Source organism: Vigna unguiculata, chromosome 4, assembly GCF_004118075.2.
Source record: "Vigna unguiculata cultivar IT97K-499-35 chromosome 4, ASM411807v1, whole genome shotgun sequence".
Lineage (NCBI taxonomy): Eukaryota > Viridiplantae > Streptophyta > Magnoliopsida > Fabales > Fabaceae > Vigna > Vigna unguiculata.
The window spans coordinates 3439861-3457360 of NC_040282.1; the positions used below are offsets into that span (position 1 = coordinate 3439861).

General features: G+C 30.1%; 1 protein-coding gene across 2 annotated transcripts; it reads left to right on the forward strand.

Annotated features, from left to right (window-relative positions):
• The first annotated feature begins 1660 nt into the window (after positions 1-1660).
• On the forward strand, positions 1661-6776 carry LOC114181554 (homeobox-leucine zipper protein HDG11-like). 2 transcript variants are annotated; one of them, XM_028068033.1, is made up of 11 exons: positions 1661-2294; positions 2789-2988; positions 3227-3344; positions 3492-3680; positions 3786-4253; positions 4339-4440; positions 4531-4740; positions 4821-5001; positions 5089-5363; positions 5445-5534; positions 5760-6152. In XM_028068033.1, exons 2-11 carry the CDS (start codon positions 2867-2869, stop codon positions 6150-6152), a joined length of 2148 nt encoding a protein of 715 aa, XP_027923834.1. In that variant the 5' UTR covers positions 1661-2294; positions 2789-2866. The 2 variants fall into 2 exon arrangements, with proteins under 2 accessions (XP_027923834.1, XP_027923835.1); XM_028068034.1 differs by lacking the exon at positions 1661-2294 and having other exon boundaries at positions 2852-2988; positions 5760-6776.
• The last annotated feature ends 10724 nt before the right edge of the window (positions 6777-17500 follow it).

Consider the following 17500-nt stretch of genomic DNA (forward strand, 5'->3'; position numbering starts at 1 on the left):
CCAACTTCAAATATCTTTATTTCAATTTAACTAAACAATACATATCACACATCCAATTCAATATAAAATAAATATATACAATTTAATTAACTTCCCTTCTTCTGAGTTAAGTTCAAAATTGTAACTACACACATTTTTAATCCCACTTTATGTGCTCCTTCCCTAATCATAATTAAAAAAAAATAAAAATAAAAAATAGTTGATGAACAATATAAGGAGTTGAACATTTAATTTTATAAAATAAATTGTTTGAATGATTTAGAATGAATACTACATATTGTTTGGTGTAATGAAGCATTGGTTTTGTATTCTATGATAATTTATTCATATATTCACATTTACACACATTTAAACATGTATAAATCTCATTATTGAAAATTAAGGGAAAACATATGGTTTGTTCGGTTGGATTTCATAACATAGCCTCATCCTTAAAATTCATGTTTATTTTTTTCCTATTTAATTTCAATGAATAAGATTTCAAAATCAGAATTGTGTTCATAAGACCAGGTTAGATAAAACATTTCAGTCGACAAAAGGCAAGTTTTGTCTCTCTCTTATGGGATTGCTTAAGGGATTGATATATAAGTAAAATGTAAATAACACAACCACTAATTTTTGTAATAAATGTAAACATAAACATTAAATTTTATGTTTTGTTACATTTATCTATATTTTTTTTTGGAAACTTGTGTCTCCTTATGTTATGGATAGGAAGACCATGAAAGTACCAAGGATTTTTTTTTTCATGATATATTTCACAAGATAATTAACTATGATTATATAGCAAATTTAATTTTAGTGTTCTATTAATATAAAACAAAATTAGACACTCAATCAGTACAAAATCATTATTTTTAAATGCCATTATTTATAAAGCAGTTTATAATTGAATTACAATATTTCCTCTATTAGTGTATACACCATTTATTACTAATATCAAATAATTGATTGTTTATACAATAAGAATAATTTTGATCTTATAATTTAGCATGCTCAATTATTTTCTTAAAACGAGTTATCTTAAATCATATCAAATAGAAAACAACAATCTCAACTGCCTATCTTGTCCTAAATATAGAAAAATATTAATTATAGAGCTAATCCTTAAGGATATATATCATAATTTAGTTGATTTAATTCCTTAAGTTTTAATTAGGTCTCCTAATTATCACCGTAGGTCAACTTCAAATTTGAATAAAAAAATTCATTGGAATTCATATTGTAATGCAAAGGTGAGTGAAAATACATAATTATGATATTTAAAGAACCAATTAACATGATTAGAAATGAGAGTAGCTGAAATAATATATTTATGACACTAAAAAATTCAATTAATACAATTAAAACTTATCATTTTTTTTATCACACAATGATAATATTTATATTTAATGAACCAAACATAACTCCAGCAGATAATAGAAAAAAAATAAGTATTAGTGTCGTTTAGTAGTCAGAAATTTAATTAATATGCATAAAATCATAAATTCTAATTTTAATGTTCATTATGTTAAAAAAGAAAAGTCTAGAATTTTGATTTTCACTGCAACCAACATGCATTGGTTGGTTTTTTCATTCGTGGGTAAATCTGAAAGGTGCAAAATCTCGCATCGCATGATTCCTCATCCTTAACTCCTCCAATGGGATACCAACGTTTGACTTTTGGCACCCCTCCCACCATGTGTGTGACCTCAGAATGGAAAACCAAGAGAGAGAAGACTCAAGGGCATGCATAACCATAAATGAGGTGAGAGAAAGAGGGTGGCGGAAACCAAAACCCCCCGCCACGTGCCGCCGCACTTCGCCGGTGCTCCGGCTGCCCGGAAACCGGTTCCTCATTAAAGGCTCAACTGGGGCACACCCTGGTGGTGTGTGGCTGTACCACTCTAGGAGAGAGAAAGCGAGTTAGTGTGTGTATATTGTTATTGTTTTTATTATTATTATTATTATGATGATGTAGAAGTAGTAGTGTAGTGCAGTGTGTGAGTGTAGATAGATAGAGATTAGATAGCACCTCTTTAAGTCTCTTCCTTTCTTTCTCCGCGTTTTCTCTCACAAACCCAACGACGCTTTAAAAGCCCCTCCATCAGTTACGCTTTCTTTTCACTTTGTGACACCATATAATCAATATATACACATATACATATATAATATTATATTATACTATACTTTAAAAGGGTACAAGTGAGAGTGTTCATTCATTCATTCATTTTCATTCATAGGTGCAAACACAGACACAAGAGTTTATAGAGAGAGAAGAAGAGGTGGTGGTGGTGAGGTATGGTGTTATGTTGGTGAGTGAATGTTTTTTTTTTTTTTCTTTCTTCTTTCTTTTCGTTTTTCTTGGTTGATTATTAGATCAGCAGCAGCAGCATCTTCTGTATTCAGCATCCCTTGAGATTTGCCATAACTCACTCACTGTTTCTCTCTCTCTCTCAAATCATGCCGCTATCTTTGATGGTCACAGCCGTTTCAGAATAATATATAATTAATAAAATTATATATGTTGTTTTGATTGTTGATGTTATGATGTTATTGTATTTGCCATTTTGCTTTGCTTCTCAAAACACACACAGCATAATAGCCACATAGCCTTGTTGTAGCCTTACCCATCAAAATCACATCACAAAAAGTTCTCTCTCTTTTTTCACACCCACTTTCCAAATTCCCTTGTTTCTTCTTCTTCTTCTTCTCCATCGTCTCGTTTCTTAAGTTTTTTTTTTTGTTTGTTTCTTCTGTCTTTTGTTGTGTTTTTTTCTCAATGGTTATGATGATGTCATGGGAGTAGCTGATTCAGTGGAGAGAAAGTGGTGGTGGTGGGAGTGATCAAGAGAGAGACAATTAGAAAGAGAGAGAAGAGACAAGAATGGAGTATGGAAGTGGGTCTCCTGGTGATCTCCATCATCACCATGATGGTTCTTCTGATTCCCAGAGAAGGAAGAAGCGTTACCACCGTCACACAGCCAACCAGATTCAGAGGCTTGAATCGTAAGAACCATTTTTGTTTTGATTTTCATTCATTTCCCTTCAAACTTTTGTTGTTTTCATTTCCTTGTTTTATGTGATGTCTTTTTGCATTCCTTGTTTTTGAGGTTGCTTCTTCTTCATGAACAGTCCACAGAAAACTCATTTGCACCCTTCTAATTTTGTGGTCCCACTCTCTCTCTCTCACACACTCTCTCTTTTTCTTTTCCTTTTCCTTTCTGTGTGTTTGGTGTTTTCCCAGGATGTTCAAGGAGTGTCCTCACCCAGATGAGAAACAACGGATGCAGTTAAGTCGGGAGTTAGGCTTGGCGCCTAGACAGATCAAGTTTTGGTTCCAGAACAGGAGGACCCAGATGAAGGTAATATTAAGTTCTTTAATTTTTTTTCTTTGGATTATAGAAAAGTTCAGTTTTTTTTTTTTTTTTTTTTTTGCGTGGTTATGTTTTTGAACGTGTCATTCATGATCATAAGGCTTTGTTCTTTTGGTTAATTCAACAACAATTCAGGCTCAGCATGAGAGAGCTGATAATTCTGCACTCCGTCAAGAGAACGACAAGATACGCTGTGAGAACATAGCCATAAGGGAGGCCTTGAAAAACGTTATCTGCCCCTCTTGTGGGGGTCCTCCCATCAATGACGATTGTTATTTTGATGAGCAAAAGTTGAGATTGGAGAATGCTCAACTCAAAGAGGAGGTGCAAATGCTTTTCTAATTCATGGATTCTTTGTTTAGATTTATGAATTTATATATATGTTTGTGTTGAGATTGTTGTCCATTGAAAGATTGGTTGAATTTGCAGCTTGATAGAGTATCTAGCATTGCAGCAAAGTACATCGGAAGGCCAATTTCTCAACTCCCACCTGTTCAACCTATTCATATATCTTCTCTGGACTTGTCAATGGGGAGTTTTGCAAGCCAAGGGATGGGTGGCCCTTCACTTGATCTTGATCTTCTCCCCGGGAGTTCATCGTCCATGCCGAATGTGCCTCCTTTCCAACCAGCATGTCTTTCAGACATGGACAAGTCCCTCATGTCCGACATTGCCTCAAACGCCATGGAAGAAATGATCAGGCTACTGCAAACAAATGAGCCCTTGTGGATGAAAGGTCCTGATGGGAGGGATGTCCTTGATCTTGATACCTATGAAAGAATGTTCCCCAAGGCTAATGGTCACATGAAGAACCCCAATGTTCATGCTGAAGCTTCAAGAGATTCAGGAGTTGTTATTATGAATGGCTTAACCTTGGTTGACATGTTTATGGACCCGGTAAGAACTTCTTTGATTTGCCGGAAAATGAAACCTTCAGTTCAATTCCTTAAATTACTCAAATGTCACGATTTTGTTTCTGCAGAACAAGTGGTTGGAGCTGTTTCCCACCATTGTCACTATAGCAAGAACGATTGAGGTTATATCTTCTGGAATGATGGGGGGTCATAGCGGTTGTTTGCAACTGGTATGTTGAAAATTTGACCAAATTATATATCTTATTACAGTTTTCGTTCTTGTTTTGTTCCACTTTAATTGTTGATTATGTATGATGTAGATGTATGAGGAGTTGCAAGTGCTTTCTCCACTTGTTTCTACTAGAGAGTTCTACTTCCTGCGATACTGTCAGCAAATTGAACAAGGCTTATGGGCAATAGTGGATGTTTCATATGATTTTCCTCAAGACAACCAATTTGCTCCTCAATTTCGATCTCATCGTCTTCCTTCTGGTGTCTTCATCCAAGACTTGCCCAATGGATATTCCAAGGTAATTAATATATGCTGCTGTGGACTACTTTGTTACCCATTTATGTGCAATTTTGTTCACCCTTCTTTGTTACCATGTAGGTTACCTGGATTGAACATGTAGAGGTTGAAGACAAAACACCAGTTCACAGGCTCTACAGAAGCATGATTTATAGTGGCATTGCATTTGGAGCGCAAAGATGGCTAACTACACTTCAGAGGATGTGTGAAAGAATTGCTTGTCTCATGGTGACGAGCAATTCCACCCGCGATCTCGGTGGAGGTATACAAATTGCACTGTTACAATCTCGTGTGTGATGAACTTTCTAGCTATGATTTGAACTTGATGTTAAAATTTTTCTTTTTTCAGTGATTCCCTCACCTGAGGGGAAGAGAAGCATGATGAAACTTGCACAAAGGATGGTTACAAATTTCTGTGCAAGCATCAGTGCATCAGCTGGGCACCGATGGACCACACTCTCTGGTAGTGGGATGAATGAGATTGGAGTCAGAGTCACTGTGCATAAGAGTACAGACCCTGGCCAACCTAACGGTGTCGTGCTAAGTGCAGCCACCACCATTTGGCTCCCAATCCCTCCACAAACCGTGTTCAATTTCTTCAAAGATGAAAAGAAAAGACCTCAGGTTGTGACACGTTTGTCTGAGTTGTCTTATCTGATGTTTCTTCTTCAGAAATGTTCTAACAATTTTCTTTTGTTGTCTTAGTGGGATGTTCTTTCCAATGGCAATGCTGTACAAGAGGTTGCTCATATAGCAAATGGTGCACACCCTGGTAACTGCATATCTGTGCTTCGGGTAAGCCATGCTTTCTCCCCATCATCCAGTTTAAGACATTACTTTGTTTAGTCATAGAATGTTGCAAAAAAACCATGCCTTTAATTGTATTGCTCAGCAATGTTAGTTATTAGTATCTGATAGTGGGGTGAAATTATTGAACCAACAACCTATCTCACTCTTTTTTCCAATCTTATATCTGCACGCATTGATCTTACAATGTGTACTTAATTAATTGTATTGTAGGCTTTCAACACAAGTCAAAACAACATGCTGATCCTCCAAGAGAGCTGCGTGGACTCATCAGGGTCCTTAGTGGTGTATTGTCCGGTTGATCTTCCAGCCATCAACATAGCAATGAGTGGGGAAGACCCTTCATACATTCCCCTCCTTCCTTCAGGGTTCACCATTTCACCTGATGGACAAGGTGAACAAGACGGTGGAGGAGCCTCAAGCAGCACAAGCTCAGGGAGGGTGATGGGGGGTTCTGGTGGATCACTCATCACTGTTGCATTCCAAATCCTAGTTAGCAGCTTACCATCTGCAAAACTGAACTTTGAGTCGGTGACGACTGTTAATAGCCTCATCGGCAACACTGTGCAGCAAATAAAAGCTGCCTTGAATTGTCCAAGTTCCTGATGAGGACCTGCTTGTGTGCTACTTTGTTTCCCTTCCTTAAATATGGTTATCAGAAATGGTTCAGAGCTGAGGCTGTTTGTGCTGCTGCTATAATCAATGTGTGGGAGAAGTGTTTTGGGTTAGTTGGGACTTCAATGCCCCCTCATCAACACCACAAGGCCTCATTATTTACTGCTCCACCTGATCAGACCTGTATTTTGCTTCAATCCTTCAACTTTCACTCCAACTACCAATTTATTTTCTTTCATTTTCAAGGGTAAGCTAAGTAAGGTGCTTTTTTTTTTTTCCAACAACAAAAAAAAAAACATTATGGTTTGTTTGTTATCTTGCATACTTTGTTTTGAACAACAAGTAGCAGAAATAGTCTTATGAGTCGTAATAGTAATAGTAATAGCTATAGTAGCAGTAGTAACAGTAGTAGTTGCAGTCTTAGAAGAGGAAGTCAAGAACGCACCATATATATACACATATATATATACACACACTTAGGGGTGTTTTTGTTTTCTACATACATTCCCTGATTAGCTAGCACTCCATAGAAAATGTGTATGGTTCGGGCATTGACTTCTTGTGAAGAGACTTGAATATTATTATTGTTATTCATATTATTATTGTTCTTGTTTACCTTCTGGTGTAATAATAAACCCCCTTTTTTTTTCATATATATATATTGATGTAGAGAGAGAGAGAGAGAAAAATGTGCATGAATTGAGAAGTTGGTGAGGGATTTATGCGAGGGGGGGAAGTGGGGGCAGGGAGATATTGACAGTTTGGATACCTTTTGTGGCTTGACATCATTAATGGGCTCCATGCATTTTGAAGAGAGTAATGAAACTTTGAATAAAAGATGAAATCTTGCTGCATTTGGGTTGACAACTTGACGTGCAGCTGGGATAAATGAAACAACATAGCAATTCACATTCATTCAATGCATCAATTTTTCAACTTCTTTCATACTCATAACTAAACTGTGTTTCTCTGTCTCTCTCTCTCTCTATCTCTCTCTCTATCTGTGTTTTCGACCTCCATTTCCAAATATTACTTCCAAAACATCATTTCATCTTCTTTATTTTAAATTCGAATTAGTAGTTTTAACTAAATGGTTTGTTTCTCAAGTTCTTTTTTCACTTCGGGTTAGTTTTGGACACTGTTCAACGTAAGAGTGTTCATATAAAATCACGCGAATTAGTGTCTGGACGTGAATGATGATAACGATGATTGAGGATGTTGTTTGAATGAATTGCTTGCAAAGTGAAGTGTAGAAATGATGGAAGTTTTCGTTTTTACAGAACTGAGTTTTTCAGATCAAAATTTATTTTTAAGTGTAAATCAAAAATGGGCATAAAAACTAGGGTTATTAATCTGAGTGAAATTTGGTGGGAGATTACGCAACTTTGATTATCATTCGACTTAATGTTTCAGGTTCAACTATCACACAATTTGATGATTTTCAGTCCCTTTTGAAATGATTCTTTTTAATATATGTATCAGCTTTTCAAGATTGTGTTATTTACTTATAAATTTGTATTACTGTTGAAAGTTTTATTTTGAATATTACTTAAATTATCGTAATAATATTTTAAATTTTAAAGTATTAAATCAATTAGTTCAACTTTATTTATTATTTCATATATTAGTATTTCATTTAAATTAAAAAAAAAAGAGTTTTAAACCTAAATAAACACATTCTTTCACAACACGAGGACGAGATATTGTATTACAAAAATGATAGATTAACGATTTTTTTTTTCAAACTTTGACAAACTATTATTTTGGATAAAAAAATACTACTTTATTACTTTATTTTAGTTAAAAATAAAAAAATAATTTATTTTATTTTTATTTATGAAAAAATTGTTAAATTTATAAAAAAATATTGTCAAAAGATCATTTTCTAATCTACTAACACATCTCAATGTTTTATTATAATAGAATTTGAATGTTTTATATAATAACTTTGTTTTAAAGACTTAAAGGTGGTTGATATTTAAAACTTGAGTAATATTTGTTAAAATTATGTTAAACTTGTATTTTTTTTTTTTAAATAGAAAGGATATGAGTCATGTCGATCTCTAACTCAAATAAAATTGAAAACTTAACATAGTCTCATCCTCCATGAAACTTTGTTGAGTTTAATGTGGTTCAAGAAATTGTTGTTTTGAAAACTTAGTTACCTAGATTTGACGAGGATTAATGTTTGAGAGCACATGAATGATTTTCATATTTAATTTTAACACGTCTTATCACTCTTGATGATCTTCATTAGTGCATGTTTTTAATGCTTAACCTGAAATGTGATTTACGTTATGAGAGAAGCAATTACTTGCAGTTATTGCGTATTTTTCTGTTTCACATGCTTTTGTGATTCCAGGCACTGTTTTTTCATATATCCAAACAAGCAATTCGATTCAAAAAATTAAGCAATGTAAACTCTTAATTTGCTTCTCACATTATATTGTCGGAGATTTTGATGTTATATCATCAAAATTTTACCACAAAAATTAAGGTTCAACTTATTTAGTGAAACTAAGCAAATAGTTTAGTGTTAATCTCAAATTAATCCTCTAATCTTTGAGTGTTATTGTTAGGTCTATAGATGGTGTTTCACTAGAGAGATGCAACACCAATGAGACCTGAGTCCAATCATATAAGGTATTTACATCACTCTTAACCCAAAATCTCATGACAATGAGTTGATGGGTATTTATTCTTATATAGTACTCTACTTTCTCAAATTTAGTCAACGTGAGACTTAAACTCACACTTGAATTATTAATAGTTATCACGTATATTTTTCAAGTTTTATTTTCTAAATGAGTCACTAGTATTTAAATTCTTCTGACATTATGGCTTGTTTGTTGAAGATTTAATTCTCTTTAATAGTTTTGAATTCAAATGAAAAAGAAAAAATGTCAAGGGATAAATCTCTTATAATGTAAATGTTCCTAAGTCTAGCAGGATTATTACTTATGTAGAATATTCATGGTTATGATAAAAAAATATAACTTTGCTAGCAATTTACAAAGAGGCTTTGTTATATATGTAGAATGTTTTATCTCTTAACTTTTTAACCAATTAATAACTATTTATATTTTTAAATTTAAGCAAATTTATTTCTTTGAGTGATTCTTTTATATTCTACCCCATAGTATTTTTTTTTTTTACAAATTGAGTAAATTATATTGTCCAAAATTATTTTGCTCAACTCGTCTACTAAACCATTAAATTTATCTGAAAAAATAATAATTTTCTCTTCAAATCCTATTCTCACATGTGCTACATCTTCTCGAAGACCAATTTCACTTTATTTTGAAGTGGGGGTGATTTTAAAAACTTATTTTCTTTAAGTCATGGATACGTCAATTTGAAAATACTATCCTCAGAGTATGAATTCGTTGAAAAGATAATCAAAAAGTTTTAAAATGGGATTCAAAACGAAATAATGAGAATATATTTGTAAATAAAAACTACAAAATACTTTTTAATTTAGAATGTTTTATTAGAAATTTAAAAAGTTGTAACGGGCGTCAACATTAAAAGAATTGATAGTGAGAAAATTTGGTGTAATGAATATTTTTAAATTGATTCTTCTTACAAGTAATCTAGGATTTTTTCTTTCTTTCTTTCTAACAAACATTAAAATTAGAGTGTCAACATTCTTGATTGATGGTAAAAAAAAACGGATATAAACTGTATTTTTATCCATTTTTATATATTTAATTTAGAAATTTTGTTAGGTAGATCGATTAACTAAAAATCCTAAAGTAAAATTTTCATTACTTTTTGAAACAATATGGTTAAAAATCTTTACTAAATCAATTCAACCTTAATTAATTTAAAATATTATGTCAGGATGCTATATTAACAATTGTCTCAAACTTAAATCATAAGAATATATACCTAAATAATTAACAAGTTTTTTTCTTCTATTTTGATAATAATTGAATTTTAAGTCTAGTTAAAACTTATAAAACTATTAAAAGGTTATCATTTAGTGAATGTGAAACAATAGATCCAACAAATAATAAATTTTGTTGGGATCAATTTTAACATATGATTCTCATATCATGTACCATGTTATGAAGTAAATTTTAAGGCCAATCCCGATTAATAGTGCGAGATTTGCATCTACTTATATATTATTAATTCAGTATCTTATTGATGTAGAATTCAAACATTTTAAATATCAATTTCTGATAATGTTTTAGTTTTTGTTATTGAGAAGTATAAAGATGACATGTTGAGAGAGATAGAACAACATGTTAAAAAGTTATCTTAGATATTCTGAAAATGTAGCTAGATTGAGAGGATCTAACATGAAGAAATAGATTTAGGGTTAAATGTTGAAGATGTTGAAGGAGGAGAAGGAATAGTACGCAGAGAAAAGATTATGGGAGAGGAAAAAGAATGCAGTTCAAAAGTACTAGGTGGTCATTCATGGCGTGATTGCAGCAATTGGAAAATATGGTTGTTTGTTGACATTTGTTGATGAAAACCAACCATGTCGTACGAGATTGAAAATGAATGTTGATGGCCCCTCTTGCATTTCCATCCAAACACAACACACCACAAACTTACTTCTTCCTCTTGCATTTCCACCTCTTCAACATTCTTCTGTCTTTCCCCACTGCTTCTTTCTCAGGATAAATGGCAAAACAAACATTTATTGACACCAAAAACTTCAAACCAATGTACCCTACAATTCTCACTTTCCATTGTCCTTCCCCTCACTTTTCACTCATATATATTATTTTTTTCTCAAATCATTTTTGCTATTTATACATTTTACTTATTCATTCACTATTTAACATGGTTAGGCACATACAATAAGTGTATATGGAGTGGGGATATCTTCGATCAGATCTACTATTTTAAAAAAAAAAAAATCAAAATACATATCAATATTATTGGTAATTAAGGAATTTGAAGTTGTTTATATCATTTATCTACATATTGGGAATGTTCTGGTATACCCAATAAGTCTCACATCGTTTAGAAGTCGAGATCAAGTGAAGTTTAAATATTTTTACCTCCCTCTATTCTTTGAGACACCTTGTAAGGACAAAACCGTGATGAAGCCCAAACATTTCAAAGTGGACAATACCTTCTAAGTCTAATTTAATATTATAAAATTAATTTATTAGATAAAGTCTTAAACTTATATTAGTGAAAAAGAGACATGCATTTTTTAACCTCTATAGATATAGTGTAGAGAAGGGGTAATGTATTGAATTTGAAAGCATGGTGAAAACCACAATCAATTTTTGGAACAAAACATGTCCCATTGTCCAACACAAAGGCAAATATTCTCTGTCTTTCAAACCATTTTGTTGGGTTGTTTTCTTTTATATTTCTTTGGTGGGTTCCACCTTTGTATCCAACACCTTACTTTACTATTTTTAGCCACAAGATTAAAAGAATGTTTGCCACATTAGAAAGAATCCCCAAATTCATAAAAGGACCATTTTCGTAGAATCCAACAAAATGTCATGTCCCGATATACTTACATTTCTTTAAGATTCATTTCAATTCATTCACAAACATTATCATGATTTTTTTTTTCAGCACAACATTTGTTTTAATTCGTGAAAATTAGATTTCACCTCTACCATGGAAATTTGACCAAAACCATTTCTAGAAAATAATTTATTTTTTTGTGGGGGTTTTGTTTTGTAGAAAAAAATTCTTAACTTCGAATTCCTGAAAAAAACTAACTATCACATTCTATGGCATAAGATTTTTATAGATTATAGAAACTTAGGATCCAATTTTTTTCTAGCTTCTTTTGGTCAGCTTCTTCCAGCATCTCATAAATTTTTTTATGTTTTAAATTATGCAATTCAGTATATGATTTATATATTTCGAAATGCATAACTTGAAATATTTTTTTATTTATGTATTTTGAAACATACCATCTGAAATACAATTTTATTATTCTGGAATGCATAATTTAAAATAAAAGTTGTATTCTAAATTTATATTTTAAATTATATAATTTAGGATGTTATTTTTATTTTATATTTCGGAATTTATAATCTAGAATATCAAAATTTTATGAGAGTATAGGATAAAAATATGAAAGTGCACTAATTTCTTTTTGTGATATTTCTAAATGGGTCTATAGTATAATTACTTGTTTTTTATTGTTTTCATATTGGGCCAGATTTAGCCCAAAATCCGTAATTACGGTTAAGAACAAAACAGCCCAAACAGTATGGGCCCATAGTTTTGAACTGTGTCTTTCTGAAGAAAACCTGTTTTCTTTTGTTTCCTTTTTGGGTGTCTTCGTCTAAGAAAATTAAAAAGAATAATATTTTTATAAGAAACAAAAATATGACATAAATGGAAAATTAAAAAATAATAAAATTAAAAATTCGCGCACACAGAAATGTGAACAAAAATACAAACGAAATAAACTTAAATAATTAGACTGTAATTTTATGGATGGTGAATAATGGACCACATTGTCATTATTTATCCTTGCCCTCTTCAATTATTGTTAACGCTAAACACTTCAATTTTCATTTTATGACTTTACAATAAATATATAAAATAAATTAAAAATATTAAAAATATTTTAAATGAGTCGACCTACTGTCAATTCATATATACATCAGAATTATAAAATTTTTTGATTTCATACAAAATGAGCTGATTTATTTTTAACTAAATCCATAATGGATCAACAATATAATCTGGATTTTCGGTATCCTACATTTTACTAAAATACATCTTTTAATTAGTATTTCAAATTGGAATATCAATGAAATTAATCTCCCAAATTAAATATTAATTAAAAATATTTTATTTGGTCCTATTTAGTTCTGAAAAAAAAAACTAATAATATTATGTGTGGGAGAGAGAGAGAGAAAAAAAAGTAGCTCAATAAGTATTTATATCATGCCGACATGCCTTATGCAAGCCTAGCTAAGATTTTTTTAGAGAGTCAAATCACACCCAGCATTTTGAAAAGCAATAACTTAACACAACAGGCAAATTATGAGAGTATTATTGAATTTATGATTCATATATACTTTATATAAAATATTTTTCATTTAATATTTTTTGTCAACTTCAATCAAAAGATTAATCTTTGAAGATATATATCCAAATTTAATGGAAGAGATAGGGTTGTAGAATCCGAAACAAAATAATGAACCAAAACAAACACAATAATCTAATTTGTTGTTTTCAGCTCCAACTAAATATCTGTGACTGTGATAATTTATCCAATTTATTTGGAAAGTTAAAAAAGAAAAAGAAAAGAAAATTGAATGGTGGAGAAGAGAAAATGAAAAAGGAAAAAACAGAAGAGAAGCATGAGAATCTAGGGTTTGAAAAAATGAGTTGTGCATTGGTTGTTATCCAAGATCAGAAGTGTCTTAGCCACACATTTTTCCATCTCATTCACCACTATATCTTTTAGCATCACTAACCCTGTCCCCATAAAATATCTTTCACATAAATATTTATTTTTTTAAATTTTAATATTGGATTATTAATGATACCATTTTTTTAGTTTTTTAAAGATTATTTGAATGGGTACTGTGTTATGAAGACAAAAATATGACAAAAATATCATAATCATAAAATAGTTATAACAAAATTGAATATCAAATTTTACTTTGAATTATAAAGAAGGTATGAATAACCCCTATGATGTATACTTGTGAAGGAAAAGTATGATTGATATTTTTGGAAACAGTGTTTGATTTCAATTCCATTCACGACAATAAGTACGAAATAAAGTCGTGTGAAGAAGAAGATAATTTCTTTAGTGTAACATGAAGTAGGGTTGCATAAGGACAACAATAATTCCTCAAACTTTATTATATTACAACATAATTATAAGTTAAGTGTGGTTCAAAAACTCACGCGATGATGTTGGATAAATCAATTAATCTTATAAATCAAGCTGAACCTATCGAACCTTAAAATATTTGCACGAGAAGCCAGAAAATTATCCGATAAAAAGATTTTAAACTTAAAAAAACTGTAAAATAAATTTGGATTAGCTAAAATTAACTTTTGCTCCATAACCAACTTATAGTAGAATTTCTTCAAAAAAAAATAACAATTCCAAAAATCTAGAAAATAGAAGTTAGAAAACAGGACAAGACACATAATAAAAATATTTTAAAGGGTTGAATTAGACTTAAAATTCACTCCTTAACATATAGCTGGTTTTGTAAGGTTGAATTAGATTTAAAGTTCACTTCTTATCATGATATAAGAGTTATGGTTTAGAGTTTATCCTTATAAAATTTGTTGTTTGTTTGACCTATTGAATCACTTGTTATTAGGAACTTTGTAGTTTGTTGGATCTATTGTGCTACCTCTAATAGGACCGCTATGTGACCACCCTTTATCGTGTCACCTATAGGGCCACTATAAGACCACCCCCTATCGTGCAACCTCTTATAGGGTCATTATGAGATCATCCCCTGATGTTTAATCCCACTTTTGAAATGCATATCTCTCGATGTGAAGGGAGTGTATTGGAAATTTTACATCAAATGGAGATAAGACAATTCAATGATATATAAGTGGGTGTAAATCTCGCCTTACAAACTATTTTTATAGAATTGAGTTAGATTTAAAATCCATTTTTTAATAATCTTCATGATATATAACCCATAATAATATTAAAGAAAAATAATAACACGTGTTAAATATCTTCCTTTAAAAAAAAATAAAAGTACATATTCTAATAATAATGAACAAAAATTTAGATTATATAACTATTGGGAGAACTTATAGCATTTATGTTTTCTCCTTGATTTTATATGGCTCCAAATTACACTAGTTTCAATATATTAAAACTATTTATAATGTTTTAAAATAACTTGACGACAAAGTACAATAAAAGATAATAATAAAGAATCCAATTTCGAACGTAGAAGGAAAAACATAACATCATATGTTGTTTATCTTTTATTTGGAACAATTTATGCTTACACACTACCTTAAAGTTTCTTCTTTTTAAGCAACCATAAATTTTATTGAACTTACATGTGATATCCAACTTTTTATTATTGATAACAACTTTTAATTGTGTAAAAAAAATCGTAGGTATTATAAGATAATATATGATGTAATTTTTTTTTTTATAATATGGATGTCGGTAATAATTAGAAGTGTCAACATAGTGTATCTTAAACAATTAAGAAGAACGTGAATAAAAAAAATGAAGTATTAAGAAAAAATGGCGGAATTTCTGAAAGCATTAATGTAATTTATTCATTATTTGAAAAAAAAAATTATCACTTTTTGGTTTCATATAACTTTCACTTTATACTACTTTAACTCTTTTGAGAGACTTTATTTAAAAAAAAAAAAATCTATACGTAATAGAAAATAATACCCCTTCGAATATATTTAAATTTAAGGGAATTTTGCACATTAATCACACACAAAATTAGAGAGGGGTCTTTGTCTCGTCAAGTATACTAATTCATTTTCTTTTAAGTCACTATGGTTGAATGATACACAAGTAAATCAAGAGAGAATTAAATCGTGGATCACATTTTAAAATTAGGTCATACATAAGTGATTTGTTTTGAAGCAATGTTAAAGACATGGTCAACGATGAAGTGTGGGCACAAGTAGGGTTTGTAGTTTGATTGATAACATGCATGCATCAATATTCAAATGTTGACTTCTAAATATCCAGTAAACTGAGAGTGACATGAACAAAGTGGAGTACAACCAAATTCTCAGATTTTTTTTTTTTTAAATCATTGCTAGTTATATTTATGATTATAAGCATATAAATAATGTATAAAAAAAAACTATGAATAAAATAAATTCAAAACTTTTACTATGGTCGTACATGTTAATTAATTAATTAATTAATTAATTCTAAACACAAATATTTGCCTTTAGATGTAATGAATTCCAGTTTATGGTTTATGTTACGGGAAGATGTTTGACCTACATTTACATATTATTTGAACTTTTAATTTTAATTTAAATAATTTTGTTGGTATTATTAAAATTTTTATAATGACGATAAATAAACTCGTTTTTATAAATAATGTCCAAATTCGCTTTTACGTTAATATAGAGAAGTCTGACATTCACATAAATGGATGAGTATTGATAATACTTCATTTATAAGTTCCTAAAGAAGTTAATTCAACATTACAAATAGGATATGGACAAAGGGAGGCTGAAAGTTCCTTTTAGAATTTTATTTCTATAAATTGTATCATATTGATGTGATTTAAAATACGTATTTTTATTGAAGGATGATAACGGATTGAATTGGATTGCGCATAGATAGGGTTTATATGCAACGAAAAAATTTATTTGTAGGGTAATTATTTAAAAAATATTTATGGATTTTTTAAAATTCGTAAAATATCTACAAATATTTAAAAAATAATATTTTATAAATTTAAATTTAAATTAAATTACAAAAATATAAATTAAATTAAATATACAATAAATTTTAATTTAATTTAATAAATATAAATTAAATTTTAATTTTTTACGGGTAATTGATACTCATAGGGATGAATAATATAATATTCGCACCTGATCCGTATATAAATGAATACTAAAATACCAGCTACATACAGATAATAAATACTTGTAAATACCAACTACCTGTCGCAAATTTTATCCGTAAATATGGATACAAATATTTTTGTCATCCTATTCTTATTCATCAAATGTGTTGTATTGATTTTGAAACATTTATCAAATTCTTCTTAAGGGCATGCATTTTGTTATCCCATGGTGGAACTTGTTTAGATATAAGAGAGACTTTCATCCTTCCAACATTCACTAAATAATTGGTCATTCATGTTAAATAATTGGTTTTAAACATTCACTAAACATTTTCAAAGAATGTTTTTGCTTGGGTTGATCCTTGTTTTTGTTTGAAAATGTGTCCTTATATTTTATTTTATTTCAATTAGGTCTTCATTTTTGAAAATGTTATACAATTTGGTCATTTATGTGAGTACATTACTCATGATGTTAACTTTGTGTTACATATTAGTTCATGATTTTTTAAATTATTTATTTTAAAAAAATCCCATGTGTCAAACAAGGGTCTCACCACATGGCATAGTCAATATGATGTGACAATGTCATATGAAAAATCTCAATTTAGTTTATGTATATGTTATTTTGTCTCAATTCAATATTTTTTTAATTAGAATAATTTAATTCATTTCCAAATTGAGACCAGATTTAGCTTTTACATAAATGTTATAATGATATTTTTATTAATATTTATAACGAGATTAAGTTTATTTAAATTTATATTTTACATTGATCTTTATTTAAATTGTGCTTTAAAATTTTAAATATATTTATTTTAAATTTTTCGAAAATTA